The sequence below is a fragment of the Anomalospiza imberbis genome, chromosome 9, assembly GCF_031753505.1.
Source record: "Anomalospiza imberbis isolate Cuckoo-Finch-1a 21T00152 chromosome 9, ASM3175350v1, whole genome shotgun sequence".
Lineage (NCBI taxonomy): Eukaryota > Metazoa > Chordata > Aves > Passeriformes > Viduidae > Anomalospiza > Anomalospiza imberbis.
Window position 1 is genome coordinate 29151077 of NC_089689.1, and position 14677 is coordinate 29165753.

The 14677-nt window shown below is 44.3% G+C and overlaps 1 protein-coding gene across 17 annotated transcripts in view; it reads right to left on the minus strand.

Annotated features, from left to right (window-relative positions):
* Window positions 1-14677, minus strand: part of DOCK7 (dedicator of cytokinesis 7) — a 96195-nt gene that overhangs the window by 20153 nt on the left and 61365 nt on the right. For 6 of the 17 annotated variants that reach the window (XR_011001843.1, XM_068198935.1, XM_068198932.1 and 3 more), the window contains exons 23-35: window positions 12677-12769; window positions 11398-11487; window positions 10282-10377; window positions 10046-10186; window positions 9815-9928; window positions 8557-8727; window positions 7706-7845; window positions 4072-4241; window positions 3110-3264; window positions 2295-2477; window positions 1762-1897; window positions 649-745; window positions 176-193 (exon numbers count right to left, since the gene is read on the minus strand). Coding sequence is in view for 16 of the 17 variants with exons in the window: in XM_068198935.1 (XP_068055036.1) it covers window positions 176-193; window positions 649-745; window positions 1762-1897; window positions 2295-2477; window positions 3110-3264; window positions 4072-4241; window positions 7706-7845; window positions 8557-8727; window positions 9815-9928; window positions 10046-10186; window positions 10282-10377; window positions 11398-11487; window positions 12677-12769 (1604 nt within the window). In the remaining variant the exon portion in view is untranslated. The remainder of the gene's footprint in view (window positions 1-175; window positions 194-648; window positions 746-1761; window positions 1898-2294; window positions 2478-3109; window positions 3265-4071; window positions 4242-7705; window positions 7846-8556; window positions 8728-9814; window positions 9929-10045; window positions 10187-10281; window positions 10378-11397; window positions 11488-12676; window positions 12770-14677) is intronic. The other 11 variants (XM_068198937.1, XM_068198936.1, XM_068198933.1 and 8 more) reach the window with 7 other exon arrangements.

Genomic DNA, 14677 nt, shown 5'->3' on the forward strand with positions numbered 1-14677 from the left:
CCAAGAGAGGGAATTTTCAAGGAAATGGGTGTAATAAGCCAAAAGAGCTCATTCCAGTCAGTTGCACACACACACTGAGAAGTTCTGCCAAGCATCACAAACAATGCTGTGATGATTGAGTCTGCAGATGTACAAAATGGCAATTTATAAGAACTGCACGCCAATGCTACAGTACCTGGCTGGTTTGTGGCTTCTAAAAGCACAGCACATGTGGAAAAACAATCAAAGTGATGGATTAGGACAGGAAAGGAAAGCGAGCTTTGAGAACTCCAGAATGCTCTTATGGAATAAAGGAAATATGACATGAGATATAAATGCTATCTGTGGAAACTCTTAATGGATCTTTCCCCTAAATTACAGCTTAGGGCAGGGTTTTAAGACAGTAATGGATTGTATTAATCTCTTTAAATCTGATTTGGAAGTCTAAGGAAGCAAGGGACAATGGAAAGGCAAAGAGTTGGGAGGGCAGTGCTAGAGTAAAAGCTATTTGCTTTTTTGTTTTTTGCAATGTCAGCCCTGTGCATCTGAGGGCTCAAACCTGCTGGCACAAGGGCTGAGTGGCTGCTGGCAGTGACCTTCTGTGGGGAGGGGGACCCTGCTCTCACAGGCCTGGCACAGGGGTAGAGCAGAAGGATAAGGCAGAGTTACTTGTCAAGCTTCTCTGTGTTCTGCCGCCAGTGAGTCATATCCTTTCTCCATCTCAGATTCTCTTGACTTCCAAAGGCACTCCCAGAAGGGCTCCTCTCTGCAGGGTAACAGCAAAACAACAGCAGTCAGCTGATGCTCACTTCAGCTGCACGAGCAGCAGCTCCAGATCCGCTCACTAGTGGCAGGTGGCAACAAAGATGATTTTCTAGAGCCTGAGGCTCTGTGGCACTCACCCAGGATGTCTACATGGCCCTAATTCTGTCACTGCTGAGTGGCATGAGACACAGAGAGGCAGCTGAGACACTCACTGGTGAGAGGAGTCCCTTCCTTGGACTGCACAAGGAGCCTGAGTGTGCCAACCCTCAGCATTCCACCACTGCTGTTCTCGACTGGCACCCAGGAATGTTCTCAGGGTGGTGCCAAGACCCCCCCTTTCCCACCTGACAATTTTTTGTTCTCATTGCTGGGAGGGCAGAGGAATTTCAAGTAATAATAGTAATCCGGCCACATAAAGAAAAAAATAAAGGTTCCCATCTCTGAAGTGATTCCTTAATTATGGCTCTAAGCTACTTATCCACCTTAGCCCACAAGGACAGGCTCGTGTGGCAGAGGAGACAAAACCACAGCTCTGATTCTAGTCCTAACCCCTGGGCCACCCTTTGAATTTTGAGTGTTCCTAAAAATTACTTGGTTTTACAAACAGTAGAAATCACCAGAAGGTGCCTGTTAGCCCACTACAGCTACTTGAAGTCTCCTTTAGTCAGCAGAAATGTCCAGGCATTTTCAGAGCTGTCAGAGTAAGATCAGACAGTTTGTTTTCCTCTCTGATCTTTGACCAGGACACTCTAGAAGATGCTACACTGGAAAAAACTAAGGCAAGAACACCCCATAAATGAGATGTGATCTCACTTAAAAAGGCAATCAAGTAGCAAATAAAGTGTCTGCAATTTAGGAAAGGTGTAGAGATTTTGCAGAGCCAGGGAAGGATGCTGCCAACAGCTTTCCTAAGGGCCTCTTTGTATCCCACACCACAGATGGGTGCAAATAATTGTTAGGGATGGGAGGAGCAGCTTTTGGAAAAAAAGGGATGGCACAGAGGACTCCTTTACTTACCCAGCTGTCCTCTACTTCTTCGGACCATTTCCTGCCTTGCCCCTATGCTGCCCAAAATTGCTTCTTCAAGTTTGGCTCTCATGTCTTTTGACTTCTTAAACGTCAGACTGTTCATTCTTTCAAACACTTTCTTGCCCTGCAAATTCCAAACAAAACCATGAGGGAAGAGTCTTTCAACTGGGGATATTTGCTAGGAGTTAACAACTCAAAATATCTGAAGACATACAGTAAGAAAGGAATACAGATTAAGTTGGTAGATAGATAAAACACTCAAATTCCAGCATTGCTGCAGAAAACTCTCTTTTCAAAGCGGCACTGCAGCAGTTGAGGGGCAAATTGAGAAGTGGAACAAGGCACAGACACTCACATGGCTGGGAAGTAAACATGGGAAAAGCCTGGCCTTGGGATTGTGAATACAGGAAATACTTTGGAGAGAGCAGGAAATGCCTTTCTGCAGTCGTGTAAAGGACAGGAGCGTAAAGGTCCTCGGCAGGGCCCAGGAGGGACTCCAGGGGGTTCCAGCTTGGCAGTACCTTGTACTCAAAGCAGGAGACACAGAGATAGAGCAGGTCCAGCAGGCGGTTGAGCTGCAGCACTGACAGGTCAGTGAACCACTTCTGCAGGACGCTCTCGTCCGCGTTCTTCAGCACCCAGAGCAGGCAGATGAGGAGGCTGCGGCTGGACTCTGTTGAGAAGGTGGAGTGCTGCCTGCCACTCTGAAACACACATCAGGACAGGCCTTCACATTCCAACCACCACAGAGTGAGTTTCTTCCCTTGAGATAACTGTAATAACCTCAGCAGCTTAGGGGTTAAGCAGAGGGGCTTCACGTTATCTCATGCATCTATCAGTGTCTCACTGAGAGTGCACCTAAACCCCAGCAAAACGGGGTCATGGTCCTGGAGTAAAGGCAAGAGAAGGCAGAAATGGGAGGGTCTGCCTGCTACCAGAATCAGGATGCCCTCTCTGTGCACAGAACAGGGAAAATGGCCCCTCCTTGTCTTCAGCCAGGTGGGATTTACCTGGGGTAGAATTTGTTCTCAGGATTTAAAGCTCATAGTGACTACTGCACTTCACAGAGGTTTTATAAGATTGTTTGAGAACAGAAGAATCTTTATCAGGAAAGAGAATTCTCCCACTTTATGAGGTTTGTTGATTCCTATCCCTCCATGGCATTTTCTTATGCCCCTCTTGATACACTCACAGCAACGTGCAAATGCGGTTTGTCCCCTTTGCTGCCCCTCTGCACACCCAACTGCAAACTGATGTAGGTCCCCACAGAACCTGCTGAATATCTGCTGGTTGACACAGACTGAGGGTCAGGAAACGGAGAGAGAGGGATTTGTACCGAAGAAGGGAGTAGGAAACTGCTGGGCCTGGTGAGCTGGGGGACAGAAGTCCCTGCAATGGCCATGGCCACTGTCTGGTTGATCATGCTGCCACCTTCGTTCTCGTAATCGTCCACGGCAACACAGCTCGGCCTGCCTCGCTGGTTGTGACTCTCTGCAGAGAAACACAGGACTTTAGTCAAGCCCCAAATCAAGGCTTCACCCCCCAGACTCCATCCACAGTGCTGGTCTCACTGAGCTGGGAATGCAAACTGAAAATCATCCCACTCAAGGGGTCCTGCAAAGAACAGGACAATGATTTGAGGCCATGAAAGCAAAGAAAGCAATTCCCAAATGCAACTTACACAACCTCAGTACCCGAAACCCTTCTAACAACAGACCTTTTGTCCCTCTGAATACTCCAAATCCCTTCTTGCAGCTTTATTGTGTCATGAAACTCAGAGGATGTAGAGGAGAACTCTAAATTCCAAACTATTCCTGACTGGACTCCCTGCCCTGATTTGATATAACCTCTGCTGCTCTTTGGGACACTTTGCAAAGCACTCCTGAAAATGAACTGCTGATGGAGCACATGATAGGAGGAAGAAGAGGAATACTGCTTATCCTTTGGAATTAGGAACTCTGCTTATCCTTTGGATTTAGGGACTCTGGTATGAGTGTGAGGGGTGACTTTTTAAGCAGGTCAGAGACAGATGGAAGCTGGCTCTGCATTTGCATCAGCCAGTGGGATGTAAACTAAAATGCACTGCTATTTTTTTTATTTCATTCCAACAAGTGGGCAAATGCTTGAGTGTTAACAGGCATTGAAGGCACATTTTGCAAGTGAAAACAAACACGAAAAATGTCCAAATCGCAATTCAGAAACAACCTCATCCGACAGCAAAGGCGTTCATAATTCAATTTTAGAACCCAAACACCCAAGTCTGGCGAGCAGACAGCCAAGGCAGAGAATATCAAATACCTGTGAAGTCATAGAGCTGAGGCACAGTTTCCATGATCACGCCAATCAGAGGTAGATACAGCATTGCCACCCGGGCCTTTACCTGGGGGTCAGCGTACCGCGGGTCCGAGTCGTGGCTGGACAGCAGGTTGTGTACCATGTTGATGACCTTCTTATGCAATCCAAATAAACTGTTAAAAGACAGTTGGGTCATGCACATTAGTTAATATCTTCAAAGCAAACTCTCTTTTGTAACTAAGGGGCTTCAAAAAGGAAAAAAAAAAAATCCCGCTTTTTATTTTTAACTTCGTGCGAACTGCCGTTGCATGGGTTTTTTTGATCTCCCATGGATTTTACAGATGGTTGGCTGGTTTTTCACTGTGCCTTGTAAAATGGGCAAAAATATCTCATGGAATGCACACTCAGTATAACGTGAACACTCTCATATATTCTGTTAAAAAACCCCAAAGTCCCAGCTACTGCTATGCTGAAGCATTGAATCTACTAAAAACTCTTAGAAAAAACCTTAGGGAATTTGGAAAACAGGGAGAGAAACTTGAGAGGACAGTGGGTTTAGTAAAACTATTCATTGTATTCTTTTTTTTTGTTGCTATTTAACACCATTTACACAGAGACAAACCCTCCTAAACCAGAACATGGCTTTAATCAAATGATTAAGAAGTTTCTGCTTCAGCTTCCCACCCTACCCCATGCAACTACTAAACCAAAACAGGAGACTACAGATCCATAATTCTGAATAAAAAGTGGCAAAGACATGAAGGGATAGAAGGAAAAATAGCCAAAATGGCTTCTGTCATTATTCATATGCAAACACTGCAGAGCCCTTCTGCAGAGCACCATGTGTGACCCTCCTTGAAACACAAAAACTCCCCTGAAATCTCTCAAGGACTCTGCTCCTTTCAATCCCCTCAGCCACCACGCAGAGGCAAAACTCTCCCAGAGCAAATAGCAGGCTCTCTCTGCAGCTATTTGCTTCTGTAGGCAAATCAGCCAAGAAGACACTTTACCCCATGCATGAAGCAGCCAAGGAAGCTCAGACATTAGGCAGTAGCAAAACATAAGCTGCAATGTTCAGACCTGAGGTATTAAAACAAGTGCTGAATTTCAGGCAGTATCCACTTTACCTGAAAAGTAGAGGTGAGTTCTGGTTAAAAAAAGAGGCTTTGACTGGATTTTTGGGGGTTTGAAGTTGACTATAAGGCAGCAGTACAGCTTGGGAGGACATCAGCTATCGGAGCTGCAGGTCCTCCCTGCGGCTTTTAATCAAGCCATAATGAAATCCTACAATTGCTTGTTTGTGTAATTAGTGAGAGCCTTAACAACTAGGAAGGAAATGCTTATTTAAGTGACTGGTTCCTTCAGATTAAGGATAAAGAAAAGTCTTTGTACTATTTTGAAGGTGTGGCACCTAAATGGTGTTTTTAAAAATTCAAGGGAAACTATCCCACAGGCCATAAAACTGCAGATAGAGAAAACATCCAAGCAATGCTGCATAATTCCAACCTAGGGAGCCATGGATTTCTTTGTCACTTTCCCAGAGCTGGGTGGGCACTGTGGTGGATCAATCCCTGGTGGAGAGGAGGAAATGCAGCCCCCTGCTCTTCCTGTCTGATAAGGCAGCGAATTGATCTCACCTCCCTCCCTCCTGTCCCTTATCTCAGCCCTGGCCTGGATTTCTGTCAACACCCACTCACACCTGTGCAAAACCGACTCTGACACTGAACTCTGAGGGCTGAATTCTGATTTTCTCACTTCTGACCTGCACCCTCAGCCAAGATGGACAGCGTGGGTGCTGTGTGTCATGGCCAAAGCATCCCTGCAGTGTTTGCAGAGACAACTGTGCAGGGCCCAGCAGCTGGGCCCTGTCACGTTCACCTGTTCACCTGAATCCCTTCCCCTGCAAGCTTTGTTTGTCCTGTTTTTCAGGCTGCAGGTGCTCTGCAGGGCTGCTCTGTACCCTGTCACACTGCACCCTGTCACACTGAGGGATGTATCCAACACACACCTCCAGGCACCAGGGAGCTGGCTCCTCTGTCCAACTCAATCCAAGTAGTTCTTATAAAATGAGCTAAAACTAAACATATCCTGCTAATGGAGCAAAAAGAGCAAGGAGAGAACACGTTTAAGGCTCTGGATTACCTATCAAGGTCTAAAGCAGATCTCTAACACAATAAGCAACTAGATGAACACTCCTTTCCACTGCCGCTGCAGAATAATGAACTGGGAACAATTCTGAGTTTTCTCCAGTGCTGGCTACAATATTTTATGGAAGGCAAGTGTGAACCCTCTTCTGGTGATCATGCATGACTGTTCAAAGTCTTCACAGCAAGGGAAGAGCAGAGCTGAACTTGATTTACTTTATCTGATAGATCTACCAGGAGAAATGCACAGGGTTTGAGCTTGTGAAGTCAACAAGCCTGAAACTCCAGGTTTTTCTGGAAAAGAGTAAAAAAGTAAATGTTTTACAGGTATACATCTGCCCCCAGTTTCAGGAGCTTGGATCAAAATGATCTCCAGAGCTGAACTGGTACCAGGGGCCTTTTTCTGGCTAGACAAGGCTTGAGAGAGGAGTTGTGTCCCCAGTGGACACCAGCAAGCTCCTCTGTGCAGAAATTACCATCCTGGGCCAGACTTAAGGGCTTGGTAGGCAGGTAGAGAACAGAAAGTTCGTGAAGAACAAGGGCAGACACACTCAGAGACAGAGCCTGATTTCTAACCAGTGAGCAGGATGCTCCTCTGGCACAAAAAGGATTTCTGCAGACAGCACATATGGGTAAAGATTTGCTGCTTTTTCCATTTCAGGCCAAAACAAATGGGACTGCAGTGTGTTATGTATATATACAGGAAAATATTCCAGTTTAGGGCATCACTTTCTTCTCCAAGAGGAAACAGAATGAATGTTTAACTCCAGAGACATCTTGGCAAAGGGGCAGAATTAACCATGAATCATCAGCATTCGTTGACTCGGCTGATATTTCTGAGTCCACCTTGAGAAAAATGTCTGTGAGGGAACTCAGGACTGTGGAAGCAATCAATAATTTCCATTGCAACCCATTTTAAAGAGGCAAGGCAGAAAACAGCCCTAAATAACACAAGGAACAGACTGGATGTCAGGACTACAGCAGAAAATTATTTGCTGCACAAGCCAGGCAAGTCACTGACAAACTCTGCATGCTTGACTCTATTTGTCTATTTGTGTAACCCACAGGGGCCTCATTAATGCACAATTTACAGTTAAAAAGAGCTGGGAGAACCACAGGCAAAATATATTGTAACATTTAAAACCACCAGCAAGAGAGACTTCCTAAATGTTGGAAATGATTTTCCTGTTACATTTGAGAAAAGCTATTTTCCTTTCAGAGCTCCAGCAGTGCCCCTGTGGCACCTGGGGGCTCCAGCAGGAACCTCTTTCCCTCTTCTCAGCTGGAAAAATGTGACTGAAATCAGGTTTACAGAGTCTGGGATAAGGAAGAAACAGAAGGGGCAAGAAGAAAGAAGATTCTTAAATTGCTGTTTTCTTACCACAGCTTACTAATTTATATAAATTCTGGCCATGCCAGGACTTTCTTTGCACCCACCATTTGCTCAGAACTACAGAAAGCTCTTTGAAAAACAAGACTTTGTGAAGATTTACCCTTCTGCATCAGGATCTAGAATGACAGCCAGTTCTGTGAGCACCAGCCCGGCCAGGTAATGCTGCTGGCGGAAAGGCACAGACAACTCAAACATATTTGCAATCTTCTGGTCTTGGACATTGGTGGAGAACCCAGAACTCTGAAAAAAATCAAGTTTCAGAAGCTGCATCCTGAAAAAAGTCAAAGCTTAGGAAATACATAAGAAGCAGGTTTCAGAATTAAAGACAACCTCATGCCTTTTCCCTTTTTTGTTTGGATCAAAGCACATCTACACTTAAATTCCATCCCAGCTCAGTAACCCTTCCATTAATTCTGTTTGTTGTTATTGTCTTCCCCTGTTAGGAAAGTTAAACCAAATAACCTTTAAAAGTGGATTGGTTTAACTTTCAACTCAAGGATGCTCTTATTCAGGCTGAAGAAGGCTTTCATTGATTTATTTATGTAATTTTGCAACTAATTAATCCACTTGACTGACACACTAATTCAAATTACTTTTTCTGAGCAGACCAGGACTAAGCTGCAGGGAGCTCAGAAATCCCTTGTGTTGCCAGAAAGGGGCAACTGGACAAAGTATTTTCCTTTATGGCTTATTTGTGTTTGTCCAATACAAGAGGGGACCAGGTCCCTAAGGACAGTGTGTGGTCACTACCAGGAGAGGGATATGGGCACTCTTTTCTCAATAATAAAAGATCAAAAGAAATCAGAACCTCTGTGGCAGGAAAAACTGATTCCTAACTAAACGCTTCCAAAAATATTAGCAAGGGGGATTGAAGGTACAGTGATACAACTGCCTCAGAGGATTTCATTCTCAGCTCCAAGCCCAACTTGTATTTCCCAAATTTCTCAGTACCTGGGAAGTGGCTGAAGACACAGATGGTGATGGAGATGCAGGTGGTGTGAGCAAGCTGCAGGGTAAATTCAAGGTGACATAGTGCTCATGGCTGCAAATGATGCGCAGGAAGTCCAGCTTCAGAGATGCCAGGTTGCTTGGATTTGTTAAGGAATACACCTTTGAAGACACCTGGAAAATCCAGCCCACAGCATTGCAGTCAGCACCAAAAGAGAGTGTAACTGCAAGGTGAGCCCTCCGGGCCCACCCAAAATCACTCCCAAAGCAAGAACTGGAGAGCTTGGTGTCATTAAATGGTCACACCCACGTCCACAGCACTTTTTTGTGCCAGAAATTCAGTTCCTGATGTGCAGGAGCCACACACATCCTAGACATATCTCTCAATCCAAAATCTATACATCAGTTGTATTTAAATAACCAAATGAAGAACTGTAGACTTCACCTGCTGGGGGGTTGGAACAAGATTTTCTTTAAGGTCCTTTCCAACCCAAACCATTCTTTGATTCTGTAATTCCCACATCCTATTGATTCCAGCAGGGAGTTGTGAGGACCACAGTGTGATGCACTAACAGCTCCAAGATGCAGGTTGGTTTTTATACATATATCTTTTATATATAAAAATATAATTAATGACACATATGTAATATACAGCAGGCAGCTTAAAATCTTAAATGCTCTTGCTGTTCTTCTGCCCCTTACAGAGAATGTTTTAGATTCTACAGGGAAAATGAGTCCCAGCTTAGTCCCACTTCCCACTGATCCCTTGTCATCTTCTTTGTACACAGTGTCAGAATGGATGCTTGTAGTCAAACAAAACTTTGTGGTTCAGGGTAATTTCCCTGTCACACTGCAAATGAGGTGCCCTCCTTATGGGGAAGGACACCCTGCATGCCCCAAAGGATGGAAGAGGAGCTCAGTAATCAATATGATCATCAGGGGTCACCGTGTCCTTAAGAGACCATGACAGTCTGAGCTCCCTCACAGAACCTCCCACTAATTTTTGATTCAATTACTCTGAATGTGGTGAACAAAGGGAATAATTCTCCCTTCCTGGTGTATGTCCATTCACTCCAGGGAGTGACTTCTAATTAACAGTTAAGAGTGTAATCAGAGAGGCGTAAACCCTAAATCACCTCTGAGAATGCCTTGCTGTAAGAAGACCTGAACTGTGCCCATATTTTACTGTCTGTCCAGAGAAATCAAACAATAGCAGGCTCTGCCACAGCCCAGTTAAGCCACAATGTTTATCTGCAATCACCTGTTTGTAGCAGGTCTTAATAAGAGCAAAAACAAATCCTCTGTCCATGATGGACAACAAATCATTGAGGAAAAACGCAAGACTGGTGTTGAGCCGCTCCACCATTTCCGTGTCCTGGAGAGAAGGAAGAGAAAACCAGAAAGCAGATGAAGAACCCTGTGTGTTTTCAAGCAAACAAGAGGCAGGAGGGCTGGTGGCCCAGCTGGGCTCAGTGTAATTGTTTGCCATCACCTTCTGGAAGCGGGAGACTATATCACCAGCAATTGTGCTGACCAGTGCAGACACGTCATCCATGAAGCGCTCCGGGAAACGATTCTTCCTCGACGCATCCAGTTTGTCAGCAAAATACAGATGATGCACCATGCTCTTCACCTATGGGGATATAAATTACAGCACAGCCACTTGCAGCTGTTGCAGGTTCTGTTTGAAAGCAGGGGCTGGGAGATATCAGGAAGGTGTTTGCTCACCATCAGCTCGAAGAAGAACCAGGCCTGCTGCAGGGCCGCCTCCCGCACGCTCCCGCTGCACACAACCCACTGCAGGGCCAGCTCCTCGTGAAAAAGCTAGAGAGTCAAACCCAGAGTGAGCCCGAGCCTCCAGAGCAGCTCCCAACACAGCCCCCATGAGAAATGTCAGCACGGTCCGTGGCAAGTATGGCAAACAATGAGTTAAGCAAACTAAATAACTGAGGACATGACAGCAGCGGTGGCATCCCATAAAGAAATCCCCAGCTAACAATGAGGGATGAGGTTATGACATGTGATGTGAGAAACGTTTCACAGCATCTCGCTCCAGGATTGAATCTCAAGTGTCAAAAGAATTTTCCGCCCGCCCCCAAGAAATAATAATTAAAAAAAAAAGGTTGGTGCTCAAATTAGTTTAGTTTAAAAAGTCTACCTTTCTGCCTGGTCTGATTTTCGCAGGAAAAAGGAGTAAGAAGTGGACATATAAAATGATTTGTACAAAAATGTGTATTTACTGTGAGAAAGGACTTAAAGCAGTAAGAAAGAAACACGGGGCTGAAACAGCTCTTGGATTTCTTTTCTCAGAAAAGACCAACCCACAGACTGACAGCGGCAGCGGCCACATTTTCTTTAAACAAAAGCTCTGGCATTTTGCCTTTCTGACATTGTTTACGAGGTCCTCATTTCCTGTAAGGGAGTTCACTTTCAAAGTGACTCCCATTCCCTTTCTGGAGTCTCTCTGGATTAACACCTGGATAAGTGAGCTCAGCATACCAAGCCATCCAACACATTTTCATTTTGCACACAAAATGCATCATTTACATGTCTAGACAGTGCTATTCATATTTTTTGAAAGCCAGTAATAAACTGGCCCCAAACACTATGGTCATTAAATCAGACAAGCAACTCCTGATCATTTAATTCTTCCCAATTCAACTCCAAATACTTCACATTCCCTACAGCCTGGATATGCAGAGGTGTTAAGCACCAGCAGTTCCTAATGACCTCGGGGGGGGGAAAAAATAATCAGGCTATAAATAAAAGAATAAATTGCATCATGTTTTCAGAATGACTTGACCTCCCTGCCCCACAATATCAATTGTCTCCACTGAAATCTACCTTTTTGGTTGGTAATCGTCCTGTTAATGTTTGTAAGAAACTTGACGTCTCAGTGTGCGAAGACATACGATTACAACTTCGATCCGTAGCCTACGGAGTGGAGATGAATGAATGATGACAGGACATTAAAGTTTGCCGTGGATGGGTTTTGCAGCTCAAGGACAAAGAACGTTTACAAAAATACTCTTCCAACTGTAGGGCTTTTACAGCTTTTTAAGCATTCTCAAACTCTTAGGCATTTACAGATTGGGTCTAAACAAAATGACAGCAATTCTGATTGGTTTTAAGACATAGGTTATTTAAAGAACTGCATGTTCTGATGTACAAAGACAATGCTGCAAAGCATGAAACTTTTCCATCGCTGCATTTTATCAATATGCACAGGTAATATTTGGAATTTCAGCCCATACCTCTCAATCCACCAGAGGCTAAGCCTGGGGGGATGTACCCACAGCCACACTGCTGCTGCCATGGTCAAGGGGAAAATCATTCAAGTTCTGCTTCTGATGGAAATAATTTGCCAGAGAGCAAGTGAACTTGGACTATATTTTGGGAAGGCTCATAAACTGGGAAGGAGGAGCAGTTGAGAGGTATGTTCAAGGCAACCATGCAGTGGAGAGCAGCAGGCAATGGGGGCTAAATAAACTCTTCCTGACTGAAGCTGCTGTAAAGTTCTCATACTTTGCAACACAGAACAATACAATTGGCCCTGGCAAATCACTGCCTCCAGCACTCAAATTGACATGTTTTAAGAGAGAATTTCATATGTGGCAATCAGTTTGGGTTCACAATATTCCACTCAAACAAGTCATGAAGGATTACTGGACGATGAGTACTAAATGCTTGATGAGAATGGCAAAATGGCTCACGACATCGAAAGGAATGGCAAACATGGACAAAACTATGAAGCTGTGATTAATGTTCCCACTTAGAAATGTGCTCCACCTGAAGCTGAAACTAGTGTGAGAGAAAGAGAAAAAAAAAAGAAAACAAAAGCAGTCACAGCATTTACATTTCACAGACCAGCAACCACTGAAATGAAAGGGGGGACACGTTCACGCGATCGGAGGTTTTTCATGCAGTGTGGTGGGATGGTGGGGAAGAAGATGAGAATTTATAAAATCAAACTGAAAAGTTGCCATATAAACAATTACAAAAAAAAAAAAACAAAAAAAAAAAAAAAACACCACCAAAACTGGAATATGCACTGAAAGGAAGATATTCTACAGGGAAACATCAGGGAAAACAAAGGCAGAAAAACCTCTACCGAAGACACCACCTGTGTTGACTCTGCACTTGGGCTGGGGTTGGATCCCCATGGGGCTGCTTTTGGACCACCAGTGTTTACCCAGGAATTGGAGCGGTCCAAGCCCTGGGCATGTGACAGAAAGCAGTTGGGAAAGGAAAGAAATATTACATGTTGCATGCCATACAGCAGTCAAAGTTCAGTCCTTGCAAGCATTCAAAATGGGTACACTGCAAACACATCAGCACTTAGAACCTGAGTTCTCAGGTGCCTGTCGAGACATCGAGTCCAAAGGATTGTTTTATATCTCACATACATACAGAACATTAATCCTGTCAACAGCTCTGGTCTGGCCTGTCCTGTCTGGAATGCTTGACATTCAAAAACTCTCCTCCTCCTGAAAAATCCTATTTGTCCTTTGCTCAGTTTAAACCCATTCCCATGGAGCCAGGTGAGATTTACACTGTGACAGAGAAAAACTGGTGCTGAGATATCAGGATGCTCTCTGAGACTTCCAGCACCTTCAGGGTAGCCCAGATTTCATAAGCTCTACAATTCTTACAAAAATTCTGAGAAACTGAAGAGGCTGACTGTCAATCCTCACAGGGCTCACTGCCTATGGAATAAAAGTCCAGCACTGCTGGCAGAATAACCTGTGGACAGGATTTCACATGGACACTCTGGCATTTCCTCTGGGCACTGTGGCAAAGGGAGGAAAGAGCACGTGCCTTTTCTGGAACCAACCTGTTTTGCCAAGCAAAATATTTGAAAAAACATCCTGCTTTTCAAAAGCTCCATCTAGCCTGTACTCCAAAATTCTACTGCAATGGATCATTTTGGCAAAATTACTGTGGATCCCTCCTCTCTCTGCTCTCTTCTCCTTAAGACACTCAGAAAGAAGGAAAAATTTATACTTGTGCTGTCACCCAGGCTGCTCCCAAATCAGGAACATTCAGGGGGATGGAGTGGACTTCCCTGGGTCCCAGGAAGCAGCTCTGACAGACACAAATCCTTATAAATGCCACACATTGATTCTGACAACCCTCAACTGAGTGAGAGCTTCTATCTTCATTTCTGTGCCAACTTAGGGCTTTTTCCCAATACACAAAGCAAAGGTGCAGCCCATTTCATCCCAGTTATCAGCATCAGCTGCAAAGTCCACCAAGCCAAATCATTTATTTCTCTCAGCAAACTAAAATCCACCTCAAGGTTGAACCTGGCGTGAGAGCTGTAACCTGGGATTCAAACCATTAATCCACCGAGCTCCTCGAGGCAGAGCTCAGCAGTGCTGTAATTTTGCTTAAGATGTCCAATAAAAAAAATACTGAACACATAAGGAGAGTGTTTTAATCTCAATTACTTTTTGGCAGGAATAAATCAAAGCCCTGTGCCCTGCTCAGCCCCATAAACATGCTTTATTTTGCTCACAGTGATTTAAAGTCGAATAGGCTTTGCAGAATGCTGAACTAAGCTCTTGTTTTGTAAAATCAGGACTAATTTTGAAAATGCCTTTATCCCCCTCACATTTCTCTCTCAGGGTTTCCTAATCTTGTCGCTCTGGTTCTGAGGATAACAATTAAACACACACTGTGTTTGCAGAAGCAAAAGTCATTTTGTAAAAATCTGAAAGGGAAGGATTCTTTCCTCTTCAGAAAACAAAAAGAGTACAGGAGCTCCTTATTGCTTGGCAGAGTCACTCCAAAGTTCACAAAGCTGTTGTTAAATTCTGTGCTGCCCCTGGGGTTCAACCTGCAGCTGGGTCTGTGCAGGAACATAACCCACATCTGTGAAAATCCACTGGCAGAGCAATGGAACTCCACAACGTCTTCTGGGTTTTTCCCAGCACATCTCCAGCATTCCAGGATCACTTGAAACATGTATATTTAGACATTTAATAAATTTTCTTTAGTAGGGAATAAAATTTACATGGTTTCAATTCACAAATGATGGCGACAGACCTAAGACCTCCTCTGCTGTGACAATAAACAGAAATCTTCCAAATCCTGTAAAGAGTTTTCAAAATGAAGTAAGAGG